Below are 27,202 nucleotides of genomic sequence, written 5' to 3' on the forward strand. Positions count from 1 at the left end.
AGGTATACGCCCGTGGGTTACAGATTTTATGCATTGAATGAAAGAGAATCTTATCGCTAGGCTGGTCATGTGCAAGCGAGACAGCGCTATGCCTGTGTCAAAGACATAGTATAGTAGTTAAACACATGAAACCGAGCGACCAGGTGGACCAGGGGTAAGAGAAAGACATTCATGTATTGACAGGTAATGTATGGCAGCATAATCCTTTTTCTCTTTCACTCTTATAAATTTCGGTATTTTGCCATCGCCTCCTAACTCCTAACCATGAATCTAGTATAACATGGATCGGTCATGAGGGGTGGGGCGAATTGACCGAACGGGATAGTCTTATGTATCTTTCAGTAGTAGTGACAAAGAGCAATACATTACTTTTTGTCTTTGTCATAGTTTCACTTTTCCACCGCTGCCACAACCGAAATTGTGGCAAACAAATAAGTACGTGACATGCTTGTTTAATTATTGTTGTTTTTTATGAAATTGTGCTTTCTCTTATAAAACATAGTGATGGTTAGCGTTTTGAATTGATAAAATAATGGTGAATTGTTCTGTAATCGGCTGTAATAGCCGCTCTGAGCAAAAATATGAGAACATAACCTTTCACACGTAAGTACGGTATTTTACACCTTCCTCTTAACGCAATATGTGAGAATAACATCGTAAAATTACGTTACACTCAAAGCAATGTAGAATCAAACGATTTCAATAAAAATATCACAATTATTTACGCAAATTAACAAAACATTATTTGTAAAATTATCCGCCCAAATTACGTAGGTTGTTTGTGGTAATATGTCAGCTACTCAGACGAGTCTGAGGTCAGCCGTTTTTAATCTTCTTCTTAATTTAGCTGCATAACAATCATGTTAGGGATACCAGATGAAAATATCATATTTTTATGGGTAATGTTGACCTCGAAGTTTTTTCGTATTTCTAATTCCAAAAAATGAAATAAACAAACGTTGTGAAGATTAAATGTGGTGTACATTAATTGGTGTGAATAATGTGACTGTGATTTGTGATTTCATAAAATTAAAACTCATAATACATTATATTTTACGTTTTATTTACTAAACATGTTTAGTTTTGTACCACCTGCGCGAATTATAGGAGGTATTTCATTGTTCATACGCCTAAAAAGAACGGCCCATTGACATTTTATTCAACAATTTTAATACCGTCAAACTTTGCCTCCAGGGTAATCGCCCCAACGTGATATCAAATATTGGGGTAATTTTTACCAATATCGCATGCTGAGAACGAAACTGACCTAACTCAAAAATGTCTATTCGTGGCAAATCGCAAAAATGTGATCGACTTTTAAGCTTGTCCATGTTTGAACTCGCATAACTTTTTTTTTAAATAATGTATTTTCAAAATAATCTTTGTTTTACTTTAATTGATTCTTCCTTGTTCCATTGACGTTAAATAATTTTGATTAGTTATTAACATACATTGAAAAAATGGCTTTCAAAAAAATATTCATAATTAAGTCACTATAAGAGTAAGTATGATGATGTTTGGCTTGTATCATTTCAAAATAGGTCTGTTTAAAATTAAAAGTAATATAATAATCGTCGAGATAACTCATAAAGTGTCAGTTTACTTGTAACTTAATCTCAAAACTTCATATTAAAAGTCACTTATAGATATTTTTTAACTTTTATTAAAAATCTGTCTTTTTATCTTTAACAGAGTTAATTTTTGGTACTAAAATTGACAGTTTAGTCAATAAAGTAGCGAACATAAAAAAATAGGTATTATACCTTCAAAAATAAAATAGGTCTTAAACCTTCAAACATAAAATATTTAATTTCTCTTAATCATAATTTGAACTGGAATCTGGTAACAATTATAAGAATAGGTCAACAGATTTAATATCTAGTAACACAATAGATACTTTAGTCTAACTACAAAGTAAGCAAAACAAAAAAATAGGCCTTTCCAACCTTAAAAAATTGAAATAAAATGTTTAAACCTCTCTTAATCATAATTAATTGCACATGACTCTGACAACAATCATACAAAATAAGTCTTAACCTATGTAAAATTAATAAAAACATAAGTACTTTTGAAGACGCTCCGTTTGAAATAGTAAATACAAATAAGGTCATTATGAAAACAAAAAAATAAATCTTCTAAAGCTAATTAGGAATCATTTTTCACCATTCACAAGTAAATAAGAATAGTTATAAACTAAACAGTTCATAAACTTTTATCACAAGGTTTGCTTATATACCTATACCTACAAAGAATTATAAAAGCTAGCATAGTAGTGAGGAATTAAGTTTTTCTTAACTAAATCTTTGAGATCCTTTTTCTTATTATCCTTTAACGCAATTGCCTGCTGATAAAGGGATTCCATTTGTGTGTCACCAGAAATTATCATTTTTTTTCTCTTATTTCGCATATTAATTGTAGAAAATTCAGTTTCCGTATAGGAAGTTTTATAATGAAACAGGAATTCCTCGTTTTTAACAAATTTTAGAACTTTTATGTCGTTCCACTTCACCGCCTCCTTATTTAAATTCTCATTATCTGCCTCATTCTGAGTATGACCTTTTATTAAATACTTATGAGTAATAGTTGCTATATTGGGAAAATAGGCTACCGCATATGAAAATAAACTGGTTATGAATTTATTTTTGTTCTGGCCAGCGCAATTATCAGAGTAAAATGTAATATGTAACATTTCATCGGAGTGTTTATTGGTTAAAAAATTCAGATAGTCGAATAGACATGAACCAATTTCATTGGCCCCCCTTTGCCCTTGTGTTTCGTCCCAGAAAAAACAATACACATTGTCGTAAGCCGAGGTTTCTTGCTCGCTAAGGGCAGTTAATTCAGTAATCGTAAAATCAAGACAATTGATTTTAGATGAGTAGTAAAAGTAGGCTGGACTGGGACATAACATTACAGACTGTAAATCATACACAGCACAGATATGATTTGCATTAATACTGGCACGATCTAGTCGCTTCTCTTGACGGCACAAATCTTTCTCAATTAGGTGTTTGTCATAATTGGCTTTCAATGACTGTTTTAAATCTGGCGGAGCAATCTGGTAAGACAAACACGTTTCGCATCTGTCTTTTTTGGGCTGAAAGAATCCAATATTACAGTCTTTGTTGAATGTATTTATATACATCCAATAAGGACATTCAGGTAAATTATTGTCTTTTTGTTTTTGGTTAAAATCTCTCCATAAATCTTTAATAGTCTTGCTGTCAGAAATGTATTCTTTACTTGTTAATGCTCTAAGGTAATGCGATTCAATTCGCGGTATTGAATTAATGTGCTCTTTTATCTTTCGCAGAAGGTCCTGATCTATGGTTTTCCTATTGACGTGTTTCCCACGTTGATCGGATTCCACGGTACCATGCACGTTAGTTTTTTTTTTCACTGTCCTAATTTGCCGATCAGAAATGTCCAAAGTATTAATAAAGTACTTCTTACATACACGAATTTTGCCGTCATTAACTGTAAAATAAAATGCGTTATTAGGCATTCGTGGTTTTTCAGAATTTGTGTATTTATATTTGGGATTTATTTCCGTAATACAAGCCCTTATATAAGCACGTTGCACTTCTAAATCAGGTAAATTCCAATAATTGTCGAACAACGATGATCTGTCAGCATCTCCAATGTTATCTGAACATTTTAGTCTGCAGTTACAAACTGGCTTCATGCTTCGTGCTGGTATTACCTTTTTTGATTTAGAAACCGATTTATAGGCTTGACCGCTGTTTCGTAATTTTTTAGCCATGTTTTGTTTCCATGCACTTCCATTTCTTTTGCGTTTTCTGGATTTCTCGGTATTCGATTGCTCCTCTACATCTTCCACCAAAGGGACGTCATTGTCAAGTTTAGGTGAAGAACAACTTGAAGTTGACGAAGAGCTTGAAGCCGGTATTAAGCAATTATTCCTATTTACACCTAAAAAGGTTGGATCATTGTCGCTCAAGTCTACATCACTTTCGTCGGTATTTATTGGAGAGGCATGATAATTTGGCTTACACACCGCTGCTGCTCGCCGTCCCACATCAGTACTAGGAACTGGAGCACAAGTGTTTGATTTGTTGGAACTTGATGAACTGGAAGTACTCGATGACGAGGTGCTATCAGACGACGAACTACTGCTTGATGATGAGCTACTAGAACTTGAACTTCTAGTACGTGGGCTTTTTAAATGAGGTACGTCATTTACTACACTCTGGTCTGCGTTATTTTCGGCAATAGATTCGCATACCTAAAATATATAAAAGAAAGGGATAATTTTGATACTTACTTCGTATGTGTAATTTACTGTCATTGGACACCATATTCAATAATCATAAACTTACATTTGAAGATCTAATCTGTAACAAATTGGTCCAGTTCTGTTTTTGGTCACGTGGTGGTGTATCCTCTATTATGGACGGACTGGAGGGCACGTTCTCTTTGTCAATTTTCTGAAAATAAATTTACGTAACAAATTGAACGTAAGTATTTAAATTGTAATTAAACAGAAAACATATTATAATAGTAATAATAAAATACCTAACTGACCTCATTTTGTTTGTCATTGATCACCATTTGGAGTATGTGGTCAGCTCTTTTCTTCATTTTAATTTAAGATTTAAGTGACCTTTATTTACCTAGGTTGTTTACTAAAACATAATAAAAAGACACATAACCAAATGAGCCTTTAACGATTATTATTAATTAAATCATATACAGACCTATCATAAATTAAGTACAAAAAAGTATATAAACGACCAATATTAAAGAGGCACTTTCTTAATAATACCACAATATCATCCGCAATGTTTAATACTAATAAGACTCAAAGACAAATGTTGCACTAAATCAAATACATGCAGCAGTACTAAAGTGACACAATTACACTTGGGTCTCTTTAGTATCAAATATAATTGTGTGAACGTACCGTATAATCACTACTGTAGGGACTCATTCAGTTTTAGGTCACTTTTAAAATTACTATAACACGTGCTGTTGGTACCACCTGTGACGTAACACTAAAGTGGGCGCTGTCGTTCTGGCGGCAGGAGCGGGAGGGGGTGCGTGAAAAAGAGACTAACAATATCACTCTGCGCTTTTCTAACTAGAAAAGGGCTGTTTCAAACTATCCACGTTGTAAAGTATGCTTTTAAAGGTCGTTCTGTATAATTAACTCAATTTTGCGAATTTTCGTGTTGGGTCACTTTCGTTCTCAACATGCGATATGGTATCCCCACGTTTATGACGTCATCTATGTCTATTCCTTACGGGCGCACGCGGTAGGCCGCATCTAGGTATATGCTCCTAACTATGCTGCCATAACCCGACTATGAAAAAAAATCCGGTCGGTGATAAGGACAAAGCATGGCACTATAGGTATTTTCTCTTTCCTCTTACAGGAATCGCAATAAGACTATCTTTCTCTATCAAAGAGCCCTTGGCCTAGTTGGCCTGTGTAGAGCGAAGTTCCGTTCCTATCCTACCTTTCATTCCATATGGAAATCCTCAGAATAATTGGAAACCAAATGAAAATTCTGTGCGATTATGGTTAGCCTAACACACTACCACACCGCACCAAGGTCGCGTTAGTGCATTAATGTATCATTGGAACTTCGGACCACTTCGGACATTTCGGATTGTATGTCAATGGGGTTGGCAACTGTCAAAGGTTTGCATATCCATCTGGCGCCATCATAGCTTGCCCCTTTTTCTATGAGATTTGGCTTAAAGGGCTGGCATCCAGGGCATTACAAAAAAAAATATTACACAATTCTCATTCAACCAATTGTCAAATTTTTTGAGGTTATTTATGTTGTGTTTGTACGAATTAGTCGTTTTTTGTTTGTAAAGAAAATTGCATGTCAATTTCGCTTTAAAATGAAATAGTTGCACCAGCGCGAGTTGTCTACAATACGTATTTTGTTGTTTTTGCCACGTAAATAAATATACTTTCGCTTTCGTTGACTGTTCGAAGCCGTAGCGAGAAAGGTACTAACTCTCATTTCCAAAGTATGTTATATTGTCACTTGTAGCTACTTTTACGTATTCTATGCTGTAGCGTTTTACGTGAGCGAACAACTTTTAAACCTTTTTAACCCAATTAGAGACTGAATAGTCAAAAGCACTAAAATTATTTCTAATATTTTTTTTCTCCCTACTAATTTCAAGTCCCTACTCAAATTGTTCTGTACAAACTTAAAACCCCATTTTAACCCTAATAGGGCTCTACTGTCATACTGTGATTGCTGTAGGGCTCCACAATTCATCATGTGCTACTTGCATTGCAGGTCCTCACCGTTATCAGCTTGTTAGCACACAGCAACATGTCAATAGAGACAGTGTATGTGAAGATGGAGCCAGGTGAGGTGTGTGTGAAGATGGAGCCCGGAGAGGTGCGTGTGAAGGAGGAGCCGGAGTGGGAGGACAGTGCCTGGCAAGGAGTGATCGCGGGGGCTGGACTGTATGATGATCATGTGGTCAAAGACGAGCTTGTGCTGGGCCCCGAGGAGCGGCACCGCCCTAAAGTGCTCCCATTACAAGGTCAGTTTAATTTTATTAGTATTCTCTTTATTTATTTTCCATGTTAGGCTAGGTTATTATATGAACATAAAATCACTTATAAAATACACATAAACACGTTATAAGATTATTTTCAATTTTTATAGAAATAAGGCTCTATTAAGGGTCCCCAGCAAGCTCGGTTCCCAATACAAACGTAGTTACGCTCACATTGTAAAACGAGTAACTAGTTTGCTCTGAAACTTTATACTTACAGTAGGATAAAGAAATAAAATTTCTTTGAATGGCCTATAATCTACAATACATGACTCTGTCTGTAAAGTAGAAATTTACTTAGCAAGACCAACAGATGGCGCTGCCACCGTCATCGCTGCACTGTCGGTAAAACAGGATTTGTTTTGGAAAGATGGCGAATGTACTGTGGTGAGGTGAGGTTATAAAGCCGGAAAGTGAAATACAACAAATTAAATAATTTGAAGTGTAAAGTGGGAATCGACATGCCAATTAATAGACTTTAAATGTTGTTTCTTTGTGTGTTTAAGGCTAAATAAGTTTAGTTTCAAAATGTAAACTTTTGGTTAAATAAAACCTTTGTTTTAAGAGCAACACCATATGTTTATTATTGGCGGATTCCTAACAATTCTTGATAATTGTCTTATATATCTATATCTCTAATTAGTTTATGTAGCTTCAGATACCATATTTATAAAAAAAGCAGTGAAATTAAGTTTTTCATATGAAACTTGTTTTTTCTCTATTTCGTTTGTTTTATAATCTGGAGCTATATAAACTAATTAGTAATAGTAATAGCCTTTATTTCATGCTTCTTTTTTTTACAATTACATAAATTTCAATTATTATTTGTTTATTATTTGCATGTCGCTTGTGCGGAAAAGGCCTCCCCCAGTTTTTCCCATAAACTAATTACAGACCTATATACTAAGTGCAGTTTCATTACAATCCAACATGTAGTTTTAAAATTAGAAGGAAACATTAGCTTAGCTTAGCTTAGAAGCTTGGCTGTACAAGTGATCTGATAACAGTGATGACTTTTTGACAGTGCGAACCTTATGGTTTCATCTTGGCAACATTTTACATGAAAATGGTTGTGGTGGGATGTACTTTTCATTGTTTTATTAATTGGTAAAGGAGCCCTTGAGGCCTACTTACAGTTTTTTTTTAAATTTTAATTAAAATTGGTACACGTCAACCGCATTAAAATAAAAAGTGATGGCCTAATTACTACAGATTTCTCCATTCAAAAAACTTTCAGTGCTCCTTGCGGCACTCTAACTAGAAACCTCACGTGTGGGCCGAGTCTGCTGTTACGTCAATCGATTTGTCTTTATTGTCCGAGTGTCGGTTTTATTTTATGTGATATGCTGATAACCACACGCAGCGTCGTGATGTTTGGGGTATTTATTGTTTCCCATATAGTTTTAAGTCATAATGTATTGTTTGTCCACATTTTCGTTAGTCATAATTTGGTTTTTCTCAGAAACGCGTAACTTTTCAGGATTGCCATGAAACAAACCTAACCTAACCTATCCTACCTATAGAATAACCTGAGGAAAATCCTGAAAAGATAACGGTTTCAGAATTATGACTAATGATAATATGACAATCATTACATTATGACTTTCAATAAATATGTCAAACAAAGGGACCCCTGATGTTTGTTATATAAATTATACGCGATATAATACCTACGTTTTTTTTTTTTGTTAATTTGTGTTTCAGTCTGTTCGGAGAGTAGCGCCGCCCGCGCCAGGGAACAGCTCGCGATGGCGTGTACCGTGGTGCTCGAGCGCCTCCGCGACGACGCGACTTTTCACAGTGAAGACAAACGATATGCCTGCGAACACTGTGGCAAGGGTTTCAGAAACAAGTCTATTTTAAGAAAACATATTCAACACACGCACTTATCGACCGGACAAAAACCATTTGCTTGCGACTTTTGTATTTCTACGTTTCAAACCGAATCGCTTGTAATAGAACACGAGAAAACTGAACTTCGTTTTACAAATTTCATGTGTGCTGAATGTGTGTATACAACAAGTTCCAAGAAAAGTTTGGAGACGCATTTAAAAACTCACGCTTTGGAGAAGAGTTACACAAGCTCGTGTAAAAGTAATTTACACAAACACCAAACAGTTTACATTAATGGAAAACCTTTTAACTGTAGTGACTGTGATTTCAAATGCAGAGTTGAATCAAACCTGCGACGTCACCAGAAGATGCACAACCGGAGGCACCAGAGAATACTCACTGGAAAACAGCCTTACAAATGTAGTCATTGCGACTACAAGTGCAGTGCTAGTTCTATGTTACGAAGACACGAAAGGACACATACTGGCAAGAAGCCTTTTACGTGCAGGTACTGTGATAAAAAATTCAGTCAGGAAGGAAATTTATTTCGGCATCAGATAATACATACTGGCGAGAAGCCATTTCAATGTAGCCACTGTGATTACAAATGCAACTTTAGGTCATTGTTACGAATACACGAAAGGACACATACTGGCGAGAAGCCATTTCAATGTAGCCACTGTGATTACAAATGCAGTCAGAAAACAAACTTAAAAGCACACCATTGGATACATACTGGAGAAAAGCCTTACAAATGTAGTCATTGCGACTACAAGTGCAAGTTTAGGTCAAACTTACAACAACATGAAAGGATACATACTGGCGAGAAGCCTTTTACGTGCAGGTACTGTGATTACAAATGCAGCTTTAGGTCATTGTTACAAACACATGAAAGGACACATACTGGCGAAAAGCCTTTTCAATGTAGCCACTGTGATTACAAATGCAGTCAGAAAACACACTTAAAAAAACACCTGCAGAGGATACATACTGGAGAAAAGACTTACAAATGTAGTAATTGCGACTACAAGTGCAACAGTAGGTCAAAGGTACTACAACATGAAAGGATACATACTGGAGGAAAGCCTTACAAATGTAGTCATTGCGACTACAACTGCAACCGTAGGCCAGACTTACGTAGACATGAAAGGACACATACTGGCGAGAAGCCTTTTCAATGTAGCCACTGTTATTTCAAATGCGGTGATAAATCCCACCTACGACTTCACCATATGACACATACTGGCGAGAAGCCTTTTCGATGTAGCCACTGTGATTACAAATGCCGTAATAAATCCAACCTACGACGTCACCAGAATATGCATACTGGGACGAAGCCTGAAAACGTAGCAATAGCGACTACAAGTGCAGCCTGAAACAGCACCTGCGAAGACACCAGATGATACACACGGAAGAGAAGCCTTGTAGGGAACGTTCACGTTGGAGGGTGTCTGCGCGTATAGACATACGTAGATAGCTCTGCTGGCCAGGATTTGCGCTGATGTGGATGGCAGGTTGTTGAAATGATTAATTCTGGATTTTTACTTAATTAACTTTATCTATAAAAAATAAGCAAACTAAAACAGGAGTAGGCAGGTAAGTTGTTCGGTGAGAAAATCAAATTGTGTTGTCATCCTCTGTCTTCATTGGTGCGCGCAGGGATGACGAGCCGCTACACTATTGGCTGCCGATCACGACATGTCTGATGCACGCCTCTCATTGGCTGCTGGGGGCATGACGCGATGACATGTGTGTGACGTCATGGTACTCGTGGTAGGGGCGCATCGCAGCCGGGGATAAGCGCGCGGGTCGCTAGGCGCGGGTCGGGCTGAAGGTCACGGGCCGCCGCCGGTTTCTATGCACTTTAGGTATTGCCGTAACATAAGCTCCCGGCCTTGGAAGAGTGCACTTCCAATGTGAAGATGAGACGGTGAAGTTAGTCATCATCATGCGTAGGTAGCGGGCAGATTTTCGAAAAAGCTCGGCGTACAGTGCCGCGGGATGTGCGGATATCGGCTACTCGGGAGACGCCGTCTTTGCCCGGGTAAGTCTTGGTGATTCGCCCTAAGCTCCATTTGAGGGGCGGAGCATGGTCCTCCTTGATTAGGACGAGGGTATCCACCTTTAGGTCGTCCAAATTTTGCGTCCACTTTGTCCTGACCTGCAGCTCGGATATGAACTCCTTCGACCACCTGGCCCAGAAATGTTGTCGCATTTGTTCCACTCGCTGGTATCGTGACAGACGGTGCACGGGAGCGTCGTTGAGGTCAGCGCACGCAGGGGCTGTCAGCGGACGTCCAGCAAGGAAATGAGCAGGGGTTAAAGGGGTGTAGTCTTGCGGGTCTGAGGCCAAAGGACTCAAAGGCCTGGAATTCAGAATGGCTTCGCATTCCGTCAAAATAGTGCTAAAGTGCTCGTAAGTTAGCTTGACATCGCCTATCACACGTCGCAAGTGATGCTTGCAACTCTTAACACCAGCCTCGACCAGACCGGCAAAATGACTAGCATAAGGAGGCGTCATAATAAATTCAATTTTTTGTGAGATTGCGTACTCTTTTATTTCGCTCGAACATGATTTTAAAAACTTTGAAAAATCATTCATAAGACCTACAAAGTTCCGTCCGTTGTCCGAAAATATTTTTGAAGGTTTACCACGACGCGAAATGAACCTTTTCAACGCCAGTAGGTAAGCATCTGAAGAGAGATCGGTAACCAACTCTAAGTGAACTGCGCGCGTAGCAAAGCATATAAATATACATAAATACGCCTTGACAGTTGTGGCTCCCCGACCCTTGCGGTTTAAAATGTAGAATGGACCTCCATAGTCCACAGCGCAATTGACAAACGCGAACCCTGGTTCTAATCGCTCAGAAGGTAAATTACCCATAATAGGAGTTAACGTTTTACCCTTAAAACGAACGCAAACAACGCAGCTGTGAACCACTTTCCTAGCAAGATTCCTACCGCTTACGGGCCACCAGGCCTCGCGAATCGAGAATAATATATGCTGCGGTCCCGCGTGCAATAATCTTTTATGTTCAAATCGGAACAACAAAATAGTAAAATGATGCTTACTAGAAAGTAATATCGGGTGTTTTTTATCGTAATCAAACCTAGAAGAATTGGTAAGCCGTCCTCCGACTCTAATTAGGTTATTATTGTCAATGAACAAATTTAATTTGGCTAAGAAACCCTTTGCGATACATTTGTTCTTTGTCAATGCGTTGTGAACATCCGATAATGACTCCAATTGCGATAAGCGCGAGAGTAATATCTCAGATTCCCTCAGTTCATCTACAGTGAGCGCGCCGGTTCGACGTGCATCCTTATTGCGCGAGTTATGAATGAAGCGAATTACGTACGCGGCTGCGCGCTGCATTCGGTTGAACTGAGAAAACCTGTCGAATGTAAATAGTTTATTATTGTTATTGTCGTTGCATACCAGACTAGTCATCGGATTCGTTTTACGTTCGGGTATCTGGGACTCGTCTGGCAACAATGACGGATCTACAGTCTGAGCATTATAATTAATGTCATGAAGGAAGTCAGGGCCGCTCCACCAGAGACTGGATGAGCGAAGTGCGTCCAACTGTACTCCCCTAGAAACCATATCGGCCGGGTTGCACTTGCCGCTAACATGATGCCACGAATGTTTTTTCGTTAGTTCGTGGATTTCTGCAACCCTATTTTGAACGAAAGGTTTTAGTAAATTAGGCTGCATTCGGAGCCAACTTAGTGCGATAGTTGAATCGGTATGAAATATTACTCGGTTGAATTTCGCGCGGAACGATTCTTTTATTTTATTATATAATTTAGCGCCCAATAAGCACGCGGACAGCTCCAGTCGAGGCGTACTCAAAGGAGGCGAAATTGGGGCCACTTTACTTTTCGAGCATAGCAACCGGACGGTAACGGCTGATTTATTATCAATCGTTCGCAAATAGGCGCAAGTGCCATAAGCTAATTGGCTTGCGTCTGAAAATATATGCAAATCTATACATATAGGGTCATTGCACATAACATGACGTGGTATGCGAATGTTAGGTAAAATAGCTAGGTTGCTTACGAAGCGGTGCCAGGCTTGCGTGACGTCATCGGGCACAGCTGCGTCCCAATCTACCTTTAATAAAAACAACCGTTGTAATAAACATTTGGCGATAATTATCATTGGACTTAATAATCCGAGCGGATCGAAAACCTGTGATGCCGTGGATAATATTATGCGTTTCGTGACAGGTTTAGGATTTGGCTCGTGTCGCGAGTGATAGAACAATTCGTCACTTTTGTTGTACCACCCGAGACCTAAAGTTTTACTATGCGCGTGCTCGCCTAATGATAATTCCTTTGACGTGTCGTCATTATAACGTTGATCGTTACAATCGAAGTTAAATACCCATTTTCGTAATGGGAAGCAACCAGAACTTAAAACTTTCGCGGTTTCGTCACAAATTCGTAGCAATTCGGGAATCGTAGACGATCCAGAAATAAAATCGTCTACGTAAAAATCGTCTCTAATAGTTCTAGCTACTTCGGGATCTGTACATTCTAGCGCCAATTGTTTTAGACACCTACAACTGAGGAAGGCAGCGGCCGCCGTGCCGTACGTAACGGTACTCAGCTGATATATGTCAAGGTCGTCGCTTGGATTATCGCGCCATAAAATTAGTTGTAAGTCGCGTTGAGATTCGTCAATTAGGACTTGTCTATAATGTTTTTCGATGTCAGCGCATGCAACAAACCTATTTTCACGGAATCTTAACAATATAGCAATCAAATCGCCTTGTATAGGCGCGCCTACGCGTTGTATGTCGTTCAGCGATTTGCCACTGGTCGTGGGGGCGCTAGCATCGTATACGACTCTTAGACGTGTTTTTTGTGCATGTGCACGATAAATTCCATGGTGGGCCAGAAAGTAATTAGGGGTCCCGTAGGTATATACTCGTTTCATATGACCTAATGCGAGATATTCTTTTATAAAGTCGCTGTACATGCCTTTATATATCGGATCGCGATTGAGGCGTTTTTCCAACGACATAAAGCGTCTTTTCGCTTGCGCGAATGAGTCACCAAGAGACTCGGGAGATTCTTTGAGAGGAAGTTGCACGCAAAACCTACCATCCTCGAGACGGGTGGTCGTTTTGACAAAATGGTCTTCGCATGCAATTTCCTCTTCGCTGCGCGAATCGTGCGATTTGTTATTTACCTGCACCTCCTCTATTTCCCAAAACCTACGTAATTGATTATCTAATGAGGTCGCGTCAAGAGATTGCATAAAATTACAATTAATAGGCTTTGTATTGCGCGTATTAGAGGAGACAGGTCCAGAAACGATCCATCCTAACTGGGTATTTATTAAAAATGATCCGTTCGTTAAGCGCCTTATCTCAACTATCCCTACGAGGAGCTCCCAGAATATGTCAGCTCCTATAAGGACCTCAACAGGTTGACTTTCATGAAAGCTAGGATCTGCCAGACGTACGTTGTCTGGAATGCGGAATTGATTACGTTTACTCGGAAACGTAGGCAATGACGAGGTTAACTTCGGTAAAACTCGACATTGTAATCGCGCCTTAAAATTGGTAACAAGTGAATTTATTTCGATCTCACATACTCGCGAACTATGTGTAGCTAAATTCATGATACCGTTTAGTTCTTCTGTGGACTGTATACATAGCGGATTTAATTTGTCACACAACGCTTCGGTAATTAGACAACCTTCGCTCCCATTATCGAGAATCACTCGCGTTTTATGATAGTTACCGTAACTATCTGGAATTTCGACAATGGCGGTTGCTAATATTACAGGACGCCTCGAAGACAATCGCGCGTATAAGTCTTCGTCTATGTGTGCGTTCGATACCTGCAATACGTGTTGTGCGCGTGCGATATTATTATCAGAGATCGAGGAGGAGGGCGACTTTGATGCGTTGTCTGTTGCCAGCAACGCTACGGAGCGCTTGTCACTGGCACCTTCCTTCTCGTCCTCGTGAATTATGGAATTGTGTTTTTTGTTACACTTTCTGCACGGGCCATATCGGCATTCACTGGGCGCATGCCCTGTTCGTAAACAATTCTCACACAAACATTTATCGCGAACTAACTTTAATTTATCTTGCAAACTTAAATCAATGAATGCTTGACACGAGTACAAAGGATGTTTACCGTTGCACATAATACATAATTTTTTGTTATGTGTTTGTTTGGAGTGAGATTTGTCCACGGACTTTTCGGTGACAACATTACAGTGAACCTTTGGAGCCGTGTGCGCGTTATGAGTGTATGATTTTTTAGCATCATGCTGCGGATAAGTGTTATGTGAGTTGGACCGGCTGTGCGTAACCAATAATGTTTCCAACATATCAGCGCGGTCGCGAATGAATTTTAGCAAATCATCTACCTTAAGCGCGGTTTTGTTTTCGTTCGACACTGGTAATAAAGTGCTTTTATATTGCTCCCACTCACGTTCGGTGGTGGGATCTAATTTAGAGACGACTAAATAAATAATTAGTGTGTCCCAACTTTCTGTGGGCTCACCGAGCAATTTTAAAGCGCGTAAATTCTTTAAAACTGTATCTAATAACTTTCTTAACAGTGCCGGCGATTCTTTGTTAAGCGATTGTATAGAAAACAAGGCCTTTACGTGATTGTGCACTAGCAATCTACTATTGTCATACCGGTTCAGTAGTAATTCCCAAGCAATTGCGTAATTATCTGCCGAAAACTCAAGCGAATCGATAACAAGAAGCGCATTACCCTTGAGCGATGATTTTAAATAATGGAACTTTTGAATGCTGGTTATTTCTTGCGAGTTGTGCACTAAAGACGCGAATGTGTCTCGGAATTGTAACCAGTGTTCATAAGATCCGTCAAAGGTAGGTAAAGAAATGACGGGGAGACGAACTGTTTGCGCCAAATTATTAGAAGCTTGCACTATAGGTTAATTAGCTTTCTCCGAGCATTTCACCATACATTGCGTTTGAGCTAAAATCGCGTAATATTCGCTTTCAAACACCTCTCTGGTTTCAAAAAGTGAGTCCATTTCGCTATCGAGAATTAAACTTTCTAACTGATTATGAATTTCACTAAAATCATCGAAAATACCCTGAGCTCCCTGCATGCGTAAATTGAGCTCTGTGCGTTGGGTATCGGACAAAGTTAAACCCTCAAATGTTTTTACAAACTTTTTGAAATTAGTCAGCCTACATTTTACGGAACCTCGTCTACGGTTTAAATGTTTTATCGTTTCCGAGTCCGCTTCTTGATTAGGACCTAACGCGGCGTGAAACACAAAATCATATTTGCCAGTCATTTCGCGAATCGAATAAAGGCAGGCGCTAAGTACTCACAGTTGCAATCACCACCACGGTCGAGCACAGCAAGGCAGCTAGCAGTGAAGCTGACGCGGGCTGCTTGCAGACTTTTGCGAAGGTCGACTCGACGACGTGCGATAGGGTCACAACGAAAGCACAAGCACTGGAATTGAGAAAAGCACGGTATGACGCAAGCGTAAAAGGGAAAGGTAGGATAGGTAAGCTGGCTCGTCTCACCGAAGATCTTCACCGATGCCGATGACTCTGGTCGTTTCAGCACTCTGCCGATGCGTTCTCACACCCAATCCGTGGATCCAAGGCTGGTTGATATCCGGTATCGATGGATCAAAATTATGTCTGCGCGTATAGACATACGTAGATAGCTCTGCTGGCCAGGATTTGCGCTGATGTGGATGGCAGGTTGTTGAAATGATTAATTCTGGATTTTTACTTAATTAACTTTATCTATAAAAAATAAGCAAACTAAAACAGGAGTAGGCAGGTAAGTTGTTCGGTGAGAAAATCAAATTGTGTTGTCATCCTCTGTCTTCATTGGTGCGCGCAGGGATGACGAGCCGCTACACTATTGGCTGCCGATCACGACATGTCTGATGCACGCCTCTCATTGGCTGCTGGGGGCATGACGCGATGACATGTGTGTGACGTCATGGTACTCGTGGTAGGGGCGCATCGCAGCCGGGGATAAGCGCGCGGGTCGCTAGGCGCGGGTCGGGCTGAAGGTCACGGGCCGCCGCCGGTTTCTATGCACTTTAGGTATTGCCGTAACAGAGGGTATGGAGGCGAAGTGGTCAGACATGTGGCTTCCAAGCCGGAGGTTGTAGCTCTAACTCCAGACACCACCGACTTTCTCGGGACTTGTGTACGTACGAAACAGCATTTGATATTTAGGTACGAGTTGGTTTGGCGTTTGCTTGCTGAAGGAAAATATCGCGAGGAAACCAGCATAAAGTAAATGGCTGGCGTGAGGACGATTGTAGCTCAAACCCCCTTGTGCAATGATAACCTTGTTCAATAAAAGAAAGCATCACTTATCTTAAAGTTATATCTATCTTTGGTTATCTACATAATCTACATCTCTCTCACTCTTGCACTATTGGAGTGACATGGATAGAGAGTGACGAGGCTGCTGCGTGTTTGAAAATACATACAGCGATGAGTGAGTGAGTTTATTTCAGTTTACATAGTTACAGTGATTCAGTATTAAACTATAATCACCGGAATAAAGTGTACATTAGACTTAAATAGACCGGGATATGGACCGTGATTACCCTTTGTATTGTTTTCGAGCTCCCGATATTTCGACGCAATTACATGCATCTTGTTCACGGGGAGGTATAATATCGGAAGCACGAAAATAATACAGAAGGTCATCACGGTCTATATTAGTAGTGAAACTAACCGTGAATCATTCAAAACTGTATTAAGTGTACATATTCTAAAATAAACAGTATGTTTTATTCTACTTTCTTTCTATTCCTATACACTCGCTGACGCATACGTTCTTTGGCCTCATTCGTACGAGCGCTTTTACAACGCGCGTTAAAAAAGCGTTCGAATGACACAAATGAATACATGTGTATTTGTTCACACAATGGTGGTGGCGCTTTTTATCAAGCGTTGTTGGATTTTCGATTTTCGGTTTTTTTTTGGAGCGATGGTCGTTAAATCGAATTTAGCTTGCGGACGAATTCAAGTGTTTTTTTAAAGCGCGTTGAAAAAGCGCTTGTGATTATGAGGCCTAATACTATGTAAAACCGGCCAAGTGTGAGTCGGACTCGCGTTCCAAGGGTTCCGTACATTACACAATTTAAACAATGTATATTTTATGTCAAATGTAAGTGAAATGTCTTTAAAAAAACCCGTAGGGGTCGGATCAAAAACTAAGTAATTAAGTTCGACTCACGCTAGACTACACATTTCTAATAGGTTTTCCTATGATCTATAGGTAAACAACTATTTTGTGTATTTTTTTCATAATTTTAGACCCATTAGTTTCGGAGATAAAGGGGGGGGGGGGTGGTAATTTTTTGTCTATTTTCTTGAATAACTTCTAAACTGTTTATCCTAAAATTATAAAAAGATATATATTTGAGTTTAATAAGCTCTTTCATCTGATTAACACGATATAGTTTGAAAAACTTTATTTTTTAATTTTCTCATTTACCCCCCAAAAGTGGTCCCCATGTTTAAATTTTATTTGTTTACGTTACATATCCATTTTTGGGTTACAAACTTACATATGTATACCAAATTTCAACTTAATTGGTCCAGTAGTTTCGGAGAAAATAGGCTGTGACAGACAGACAGACCCACGAGTTATCCTATAAGGGTTCAGTTTTTTCCTTTTGAGATACGGAACCTTAAAAATGGTTATAAAGAGTGGAAAGAATATAACAAAAACATATGGTGCGGTAGTCTGTTACGGTTATATTTGGCCTTTGGGTGACCGCTTCTGGTAGTAGACAATATTTATTTGTCAAGCTTAAGCCCTTTCAAGACTACGCGCCGCGATTCGCTCACGAGTATGGAGGAGGCTTTAAATTACACTAGCAGGCCCACAGTACATAGTAGGAATAGCGAACTAGACTCCACACTCGCGTTCGCGGCTTCGCGCCGTAATTCGCGCATGAGTGTGGAGGGCCCTTATGGATGTTTGAATGCGTGGCGATGTGGCGATTCGTCACAGGGCCCCTACCGCGAACCACGTTCGACGTGTTGCCTCCCTGTCACACTTACGTACGAGTTTACAAGTGCGACAAGGAGGCAACACGTCGAACGTGGTTCGCGGTAGGCCCTTTGGTGACAGGTGACAGCGAATGAAGAGATTTGCCATAGACCTAGCATTATATAGATGAACTATACGCGTGCGCCCGTGAGGGACGGAACTTACGCAATGCGACAATATGATTGGATTTGTAATAAACCATACAAATTTACGGTGGGGAATAAAAAAATGTGAGACTGTGACTGTGTTATTGTTTATATACATAAGACTATCCCGTTCGGTCATTTCCCCCCACCCCTCATGACCGATCCAGTTATAGTAGATTCATGAGATTTGCTGACTAAACCAAGTTCGTGTCCGGTACGCCCAAAGAGTAAAGTAAGTATAATAGGTATACGCCCGTGGGTTACAGATTTTATGCATTGAATGAAAGAGAATCTTATCGCTAGGCTGGCCATGTGCAAGCGAGACAGCGCAATGCGTGTGTCATAGACATAGTATAGTAGTTAAACACATGAAACCGAGCGACCAGGTGGACCAGGGGTAAGAGAAAGACATATTCATGTATTGACAGGTTGTATGGCAGCATAATCCTTTTTCTCTTTCACTCTTATAAATTTCGGTATTTCGCCATCGCCTCCTAACTATGTTGCTATAACCCGACTATGAAAAAAAATCCGGTCGGTGATAAGGACAAAGCATGGCAAGACTATCTTTCTCTATCAAAGAATGTCAGGCCCTTGGCCTAGTTGGCCTGTGTAGAGCGAAGTTCCGTTCCTATCCTACCTGTCATTCCATATGGAAATCCTCAGAATAATTGGAAACCAAATGAAAATTCTGTGCGATTATGGTTAGCCTAACACACTACCACACCGCACCAAGGTCGCGTTAGTGCATTAATGTATCATTGGAGCTTCGGACATTTCGGATTGTATGTCAATGGGGTTGGCAGCTGTCAAAGGTTTGCATATCCATCTGGCGCCATCATAGCTTGCCCCTTTTTCTATGAGATTTGTCTTAAAGGGCTGGCATCCAGGGCATTACAAAAAAAAAATTACACAATTCTCATTCAACTAATTGTCAAATTTTTTGAGGTTATTTATGTTATGTCATGATGTGTTATGTGTTTGTACGAATTAGTCGTTTTTTGTTTGTAAAGAAAATTGCCTGTCAGTTTCGCTTTAAAATGAAATAGTTGTACCAGCGCGAGTTGTCTACAATACGTATTTTGTTGTTTTTGCCCCGTAAATAAATATACTTCCGCTTTCGTTGACTGTTCGAAGCCGTAGCGAGAAAGGTACTAACTCTCATTTCCAAAGTATGTTATATTGTCACTTGTAGCTACTTTTACCTATTCAATGCTGTAGCGTTTTACGTGAGCGAACAACTCACGAACGCGAAGCCACGCGGTGGGCTCACGGCGTTGGCGTTTGCACCGAGATCGCCCAGCTAGGACACTTCTATAGGTATCAAAGGATTGATTCACCCCGCGCCGCATCGCTTCGCTTCGCGTGTAACTCTATCCAACTTGACCTATATTGACCGGGATATAGACCGTGATTACCTTTTTAATTGTTTATGAGCTCATAAACAATTAAAAACTTAATCAGGGTCTATATCCCGGTCAATATAAGTCTAGTGAAACTAACCGTGAATCATTCAAAACTCTATCCAACTTGTAATTCGGTTAATATTTCATTTACTTCAACAGTAGCAATTGTCCCATTTGACCTTACAGGCTTACACCAAACGACTCTGTGGTATTTTGTATTTTTCTTTTAGTTTAGTCTCTCCTACATTTAGTGACAGTTATTTAGTTTAGAATCTTTTTTTTGCTTATTGAAATGTACATAATGTGACATGGTGGCTATGTAGGTCATTGTGGAACTAGTGTGAGATGGATATTTATCAAAAGACTAGCTGTTGCGCATGACTTCGTCCTCATGGATTTATTTGCCGAAACACACTTTCAACCCCTTTTTAACCCAATTTGAGACTGAATAATGTAATATTTACCTAGCATAAATACCTACTCATAAATGTAGCAGGCACTATTGTTAATATTCTCCAGATAAGGAAGGGCGGTACCTCCTGGCACAGGCTTTTAAAGCTTAAAAGGAGGTTCCAACCACTAATTTTTAAGATGATGAGATTGTTAAAGAAAATAAACATTTTTGTTTTTTTTTTTTTTTGAATAGTCAAAAGCAATAAAATTATTTCTAATATTTTTTTTCTCCCTACTAATTTCAAGTCCCTATTCAAATTGTTTCTGTTACAAACTTAAAACCCCATTTTAACCCTAATAGGGCTCTACTGTCATACTATGATTGCTGTAGGGCTCCACAATTCATCATGTGCTACTTGCATTGCAGGTCCTCACCGTTATCAGCTTGTTAGCACACAACAACATGTCAATAGAGACAGTGTATGTGAAGATGGAGCCGGGAGAGGTGTGTGTGAAGATGGAGCCCGGAGAGGTGCGTGTGAAGGAGGAGCCGGAGTGGGAGGACAGTGCCTGGCAAGGAGTGATCGCGGGGGCTGGACTGTATGATGATCATGTGGTCAAAGACGAGCTTGTTCTGGGCCCCGAGGAGCAGCACCGCCCTAGAGTGCTCCCATTACAAGGTCAGTTTACCTTTTAATTTTATTAGTATTCTCTTTATTTATTTTCCATGTTAGGCTAGGTTATAATATGAACATAAAATCACTTATAAAATACACATAAACACGTTATAAGAAACATAACTTAGGGTGCCGCCAGCAGCGAGGCAGGGCCCAAGTTGCCGGTGGTCAGGGTATATTATTCCTTTATTCATTTTAAATCTATTTTTAGGGTTTTTACAATATACATATAGAAATATTATTATAAAATAAATAAAATATTATTATGTTGTTATCAAAATTTGCAGATTATTTTAATTTTTTATAAAAATAAGGCTCTATTAAGGGTCCCCGGCAAGCTTGGTTCTCAATACAAACGTAGTTACACTCTCATTGTAAAACGAGTAACAAGTTTGCTCTGAAACTTTATACTTACAGTAGGATAAAGAAATAAGATTTCTTTGAATGGCCTATAATCTACAATACATGACTCTGTCGGTAAAGTAGAAATTTACTTAGCAAGACCAACAGATGGCGCTGCCACCGTCATCGCTGCACTGTCGGTAAAACAGGATTTGTTTTGGAAAGATGGCGAATGTACTGTGGTGAGGTGAGGTTATAAAGCCGGAAAGTGAAATACAACAAATTAAATAATTTGAAGTGTAAAGTGGGAATCGACATGCCAATTAATAGACTTTAAATGTTGTTTCTTTGTGTGTTTAAGGCTAAATAAGTTTAGTTTCAAAATGTAAACTTTTCGTTAAATAAAACCTTTGTTTTAAGAGCAACACCATATGTTTATTATTGGCGGATTCCTAACAATTCTTGATAATTGTCTTATATATCTATATCTCTAATTAGTTTATGTAGCTTCAGATACCATATTTATAAAAAAAGCAGTGAATTTAAGTTTTTCATATGAAACTTGTTTTTTCTCTATTTCGTTTGTTTTATAATCTGGAGCTATATAAACTAATTAGTAATAGTAATAGCCTTTATTTCATGCTTCTTTTTTTTTACAATTACATAAATTTCAATTATTATTGGTTTATTATTTGCATGTCGCTTGTGCGGAAAGGGCCTCCCCCAGTTTTTCCCATAAAGTAATTACAGACCTATATACTAAGTGCAGATTCATTACAATCCAACATGTAGTTTTAAAATGAGAAGGAAACGTTAGCTTAGCTTAGCTTAGAAGCTTGGCTGTACAAGAGATCTGATAACAGTGATAACTTTTTGACAGTGCGAGCCTTATGGTTTCATCTTGGCAACATTTTACATGAAAATGGTTTTGGTGGGATGTACTTTTCATTGTTTTATTAATTGGTAAAGGAGCCCTTGAGGCCTACTTACAGTTTTTTTTTTAATTTTAATTAAAATTGGTACACGTCATCCGCATTACAATAAAAAGTGATGGCCTAATTACTACAGATTTCTCCATTCAAAAAACATTCAGTGCTCCTTGCGGCACTCTAACTAGAAACCTCACGTGTGGGCCGAGTCTGCTGTTACGTCAATCGATTTGTCTTTATTGTCCGAGTGTCGGTTTTATTTTATGTGATATGCTGATAACCACACGCAGCGTCGTGATGTTTGGGGTATTTATTGTTTCCCATATAGTTTTAAGTCATAATGTATTGTTTGTCCACATTTTCGTTAGTCATAATTTGGTTTTTCTCAGAAACGCGTAACTTTTCAGGATTGCCATAAAACAAACCTAACCTAACCTATCCTACCTATAGGATAACCTGAGGAAAATCCTGAAAAGATAACGGTTTCAGAATTATGACTAATGATAATATACAATCATTACGTTATGACTTTCAATAAATATGTCAAACAAAGGGACCCCTGATGTTTGTTATATAAATTATACGCGATATAATACCTACGTTATTTTTTTTTGTTAATTTGTGTTTCAGTCTGTTCGGAGAGTAGCGCCGCCCGCGCCAGGGAACAGCTCGCGATGGCGTGTACCGTGGTGCTCGAGCGCCTCCGCGACGACGCGACTTTTCACAGTGAAGACAAACGATATGCCTGCGAACACTGTGGCAAGCGTTCAAGAAACAAGTCTATTTTAAGAAAACATATTCAACACACGCACTTATCGACCGGACAAAAACCATTTGCTTGCGACTTTTGTATTTCTACGTTTCAAACCGAATCGCTTGTAATAGAATACGAGAAAACTGAACTTCGTTTTACAAATTTCATGTGTGCTGAATGTGAGTATACAACAAGTTCCAAGAAAAGTTTGGAGACTCATTTAAAAACTCACGCTTTGGAGAAGAGTTACACAAGCTTGTGTAAAAGTAATTTACACAAACACCAAACAGTTTACATTAATGAAAAACCTTTTAACTGTAGCGACTGTGATTTCAAATGCAACTTTAGGTCATTGTTACGAAAACATGAAAGGACACATACTGGCGAGAAGCCATTTCAATGTAGCTACTGTGATTACAAATGCAGTCAGAAATCAAACTTAAAAAAACACCTGCAGAGGATACATACTGGAGAAATGTCTTACAAATGTAGTAATTGCGACTACAAGTGCAACAGTAGGTCAAACGTACTACAACATGAAAGGATACATACTGGAGGAAAGCCTTACAAATGTAGTCATTGCGACTACAAGTGCAACCGTAGGCCAGACTTACGAAGACATGAAAGGACACATACTGGCGAGAAGCCTTTTCGATGTAGCCACTGTGATTTCAAATGCCGTAATAAATCCAACCTACGACGTCACCAGAAGACGCATACTGGCGAGAAGCCTTTTACGTGCAGGTACTGTGATAAAAAATTCAGTCAGAAAGCAAATTTATTTCGGCATCAGATAATACATACTGGGGTGAAGCCATTTCAATGTAGCCACTGTGATTACAAATGCAGTCAGAAAACAAACTTAAAAACACACCAGAGGATACATACTGGAGAAAAGCCTTTTCAATGTAGCCACTGTGATTTCAAATGCGGTGATAAATCCTACCTACAACGTCACCACAAGACGCATACTAGGACGAAGCCTGAAAACGTAGCAATAGCGACTACAAGTGCAGCCTGAAACAGCACCTGCGAAGACACCAGATGATACACACGGAAGAGAAGCCTTGTAGGGAACGTTCACGTTGGAGGGTATGGAGGCGAAGTGGTCAGACATGTGGCTTCCAAGCCGGAGGTCGTTACTCTAACTCCAGACACCACCGACTTTTTCAGGACTTTTGTATGTACGAAACAGCATTTGATATGTAGGTACGAGTTGGTTTGGCGTTTGCTTGCTGAAGGAAAATATCGCGAGGAAACCAGCATAAAGTAAATGGCTGGCGTGAGGACGATTGTAGCTCAAACCCCCTTGTACAATGATAACTTTGTTCAATAAAAGAAAACATCAGTTATCTACAAATGAAATGAAATGAAATGAAATATATTTATTTGCATTAAGTGTGGTAACATTCATGGTCATAATATGTAAAATTAGATCACACACTTAGCTAATAATAAGCATGCAAAAAAAATTTTTTTAATGCCTAAACTATACAGACTAACAACTATAGGTATTTAAAATATTTACAAACATGCCATGATTTAAAAATTAAATTAATACAACATTATATTACAAATTTCAAACATATTGTTCATGTTAAATGCTAAATAAATAAATAAGGACAACACATTTTATTCATCGTTATAAGATTCTATAAATTCATTCAATGTATAAAAACATTTTTCTTTCAACCATTTAAATAGATGCCGCCTAAAATGGGTTATCGATGGTTGTTGTCTTATTTCGAGAGGTAAATTGTTAAATATTTTTATTGACATAGAGTGACAATTTTTCCTCTGTAGCGCGCTTCTACATCTCGGCATAACTAATTTTGTAGGATCTCTGGGTCTGAGCCTAGGGTGTGTACTAACCGTTGTATATAAATGAGAATTTGTGTATACAAATATTGCGATTTCAAAAATGTATAATCCAGTGAGATTCAAGAGGTTAAATTTTTTAAACAAAGGCCCACATGGTTCCAGACGTCCTTTCCCACTTATAGCTCTTACACATTTCTTTTGGACTAAGAACACTTGCCCTATATAGCTCGCATTACCCCAAATTATTAGACCATACCGTAATTGAGATGCAACATAACCATAGTATGCTGTTAGGGCAACTTTTTCACCAGCAACCCGGTTTAATTGTCTTAAGACATATGTGAATTTTTCTAATTTGGTGCAAATGTTGTCTAAATGGTATCTCCACTTACAATGACTGTCTACCAAAATACCTAAAAATTTGGTGACTTATACCTCTTCAATAATTTCATCTTTACAATGAATATCTAACTTCGGAGTTTGTGTTCGTATATTGAAGAACTGAATATATTTCGTTTTGTTTATGGTTACTAACAAATCATTGTCTTCCAGCCAATTACATATAGAGTCAATAGCAAGATTTATATTATTCATAAAAGCATTGTCATTAATGTCATTAGAAATTACGATTGAAATGTCATCTGCAAATAAAACTGTCTTATGATTACATACTCTTGGAAGGTCATTTATATATAGTAAAAATAGCAGCGGGCCTAATACACTGCCTAGTGGCACACCTGACTCATTAATTTTATGTGATGACCTGTATTGAATTACTTCATTATTTTCGTCTATTCTGCTTAACTCTACACACTGTTCTCGTGAAAGGAAGCTTTGGAGCCAATCTAAGGCATTTCCTCTTAGTCCATATTTTTCACACTTAGCCAACAAGATATGATGATTCACAAAATCAAACGCCTTGCTCATCTCGAAAAAAACACCTGTTAGGTGTTTACCCTTATCTATCTCTTCAGTTATATTTCTTATTAATGAATAGCAAGCTAAAGCGGTTGATTTTCCTTTTTGAAAGCCGTTTTGCTCCTCAGACATAAATTTATGCCTATTACAAAATTCCGGCAAAGGGTTAAAATTTAGCTAAGCCTTAGGTTTGTCATTAACGAACAGAATGAACAATCCTGTTTTTATAGATATAGTTTAAAATAAAATGCTATTAAATTATATAACACTTTTTATTTACAATTCTATCCCACCATTGTCCTCTTTCTTCCTCTTGCCCTGACTTCTTCAAACTTGCCAATAATTTCCTTTACATTATTTTTGCTGTAACTTTTATATGCTTTCAGTATTTTACTAAATATCTCCGGGTAGTCATTATGGGTGCTTATCAGCGCCCTCTCTAGGACATACAAGTCCACCCCCTTATCTTCCGCACTTGTGTCAAAGGACGATAATCCAAAATCAATCATGACTAATTCCACATTGTCTACATCTAACCAAGAGTCATCGGAATTTGAGTTATTATTCACTAATAACATATTTGATGTAGTTAAATCTCCATGAATGATGTTATGTTCATGTAATTTTCGCACAGTTTGCCCGATTAGTATAGCAATTTTGTTAAGGCTGTTTGGACTATCGCCCGAGCCATTCTGTTGATGTTTTGTAAAAAAGTTTATTATGAAGTCTTTTACTGTGACGCTGTGCACGAAATGTTGCATGTATATGCGTCTACGCTCGAAATCTACTAAATACAACGCTGGAGTTTTGACATCGGCTGCTTTACAACGAACTATAGCCCTGGCTTCATTTTTTATGCGCTCCTTGGTGATGACGACATCGAGCTCAGGTTGCCGATATTTCTTCTCAAACCTCTCTTTGATTAGCGTAGGTTTCCCGAGGTAATTACAGATGTACAGCTTCGCTTCGGCTCCTTGCTTCAATATCTTTAAATCTTCACACATTTTTTGATGTTTTTTTGGTGAAGTATTAGTTAACCTATAAACTGGTCAACACGATTGTCCGCCGATTTTATTTCAACAATGGATTGCCATAAGCCCATTAAATACCTATATTACAACTTAGAATGTCTAAATGTTGCAAAAGAGTATTAAAATAGTTATTTGTTTACAATTTGGCAGGGCCACATTCGCCAAAAAAATAGTGTCTGGAGGGCCTACCGCGAACCACGTTCGACGTGTTGCCTCTCTGTCGCACTTGTAAATTCATACGGAGAACGTGGTTCGCTTCGCGATAGGCCCTGTTTTAACTGTCAAAGTTGCGTTTTGTTACTTTCTTTATCTAACATTCTTATGATTTTATGGATTTAACTTAA

At 38.7% G+C, this 27,202-nt stretch overlaps 3 protein-coding genes across 3 annotated transcripts; 1 reads left to right on the forward strand and 2 right to left on the reverse strand.

Annotated features, from left to right (window-relative positions):
• Positions 1-86: 86 nt before the first annotated feature.
• On the reverse strand, positions 87-4,602 carry LOC134751215 (uncharacterized). The gene is made up of 4 exons (XM_063686598.1): positions 4,546-4,602; positions 4,341-4,448; positions 3,704-4,246; positions 87-92 (listed from the first exon to the last, which is right to left on the reverse strand). Exons 1-4 carry the CDS (start codon positions 4,600-4,602, stop codon positions 87-89), a joined length of 714 nt encoding a protein of 237 aa, XP_063542668.1.
• Positions 4,603-5,798: 1,196 nt separating this feature from the next.
• Positions 5,799-26,082, forward strand: LOC134751216 (zinc finger protein 845-like). Its single transcript, XM_063686599.1, has 7 exons — positions 5,799-5,985; positions 6,285-6,537; positions 8,257-8,893; positions 9,062-9,750; positions 12,904-12,995; positions 20,814-21,066; positions 22,965-26,082. The coding sequence occupies exons 2-7, from the start codon at positions 6,321-6,323 to the stop codon at positions 24,107-24,109; spliced, it is 3,033 nt and encodes a 1,010-aa protein (XP_063542669.1). The 5' UTR covers positions 5,799-5,985; positions 6,285-6,320; the 3' UTR covers positions 24,110-26,082.
• On the reverse strand, positions 26,081-27,058 carry LOC134750931 (EKC/KEOPS complex subunit TP53RK). Its single transcript, XM_063686183.1, has one exon. It carries the CDS (start codon positions 26,829-26,831, stop codon positions 26,112-26,114), a length of 720 nt encoding a protein of 239 aa, XP_063542253.1. The 5' UTR covers positions 26,832-27,058; the 3' UTR covers positions 26,081-26,111.
• Between the last annotated feature and the right edge of the window lie 144 nt (positions 27,059-27,202).

This window comes from Cydia strobilella, chromosome 21, assembly GCF_947568885.1.
Source record: "Cydia strobilella chromosome 21, ilCydStro3.1, whole genome shotgun sequence".
In the NCBI taxonomy this organism is placed as follows: Eukaryota; Metazoa; Arthropoda; class Insecta; order Lepidoptera; family Tortricidae; genus Cydia; species Cydia strobilella.

Coding starts and splice junctions, on each gene's coding strand:
- LOC134751215 (XM_063686598.1), bottom strand. CDS start 4,602: ATGAAGAAAAGAGCTGACCACATACTCCAAATGGTGATCAATGACAAA. Junction 4,449..4,545: donor TCAATGACAAACAAAATGAG/GTCAGTTAGGTA, acceptor ATTTATTTTCAG/AAAATTGACAAAGAGAACGT. Junction 4,247..4,340: donor TACAGATTAGATCTTCAAAT/GTAAGTTTATGA, acceptor TATATATTTTAG/GTATGCGAATCTATTGCCGA.
- LOC134751216 (XM_063686599.1), top strand. CDS start 6,321: ATGTCAATAGAGACAGTGTATGTGAAGATGGAGCCAGGTGAGGTGTGT. Junction 8,894..9,061: donor AAGAAGCCTTTTACGTGCAG/GTACTGTGATAA, acceptor ATTTCAATGTAG/CCACTGTGATTACAAATGCA. Junction 12,996..20,813: donor CCGCCGTGCCGTACGTAACG/GTACTCAGCTGA, acceptor CTTGCATTGCAG/GTCCTCACCGTTATCAGCTT.
- LOC134750931 (XM_063686183.1), bottom strand. CDS start 26,831: ATGTGTGAAGATTTAAAGATATTGAAGCAAGGAGCCGAAGCGAAGCTG.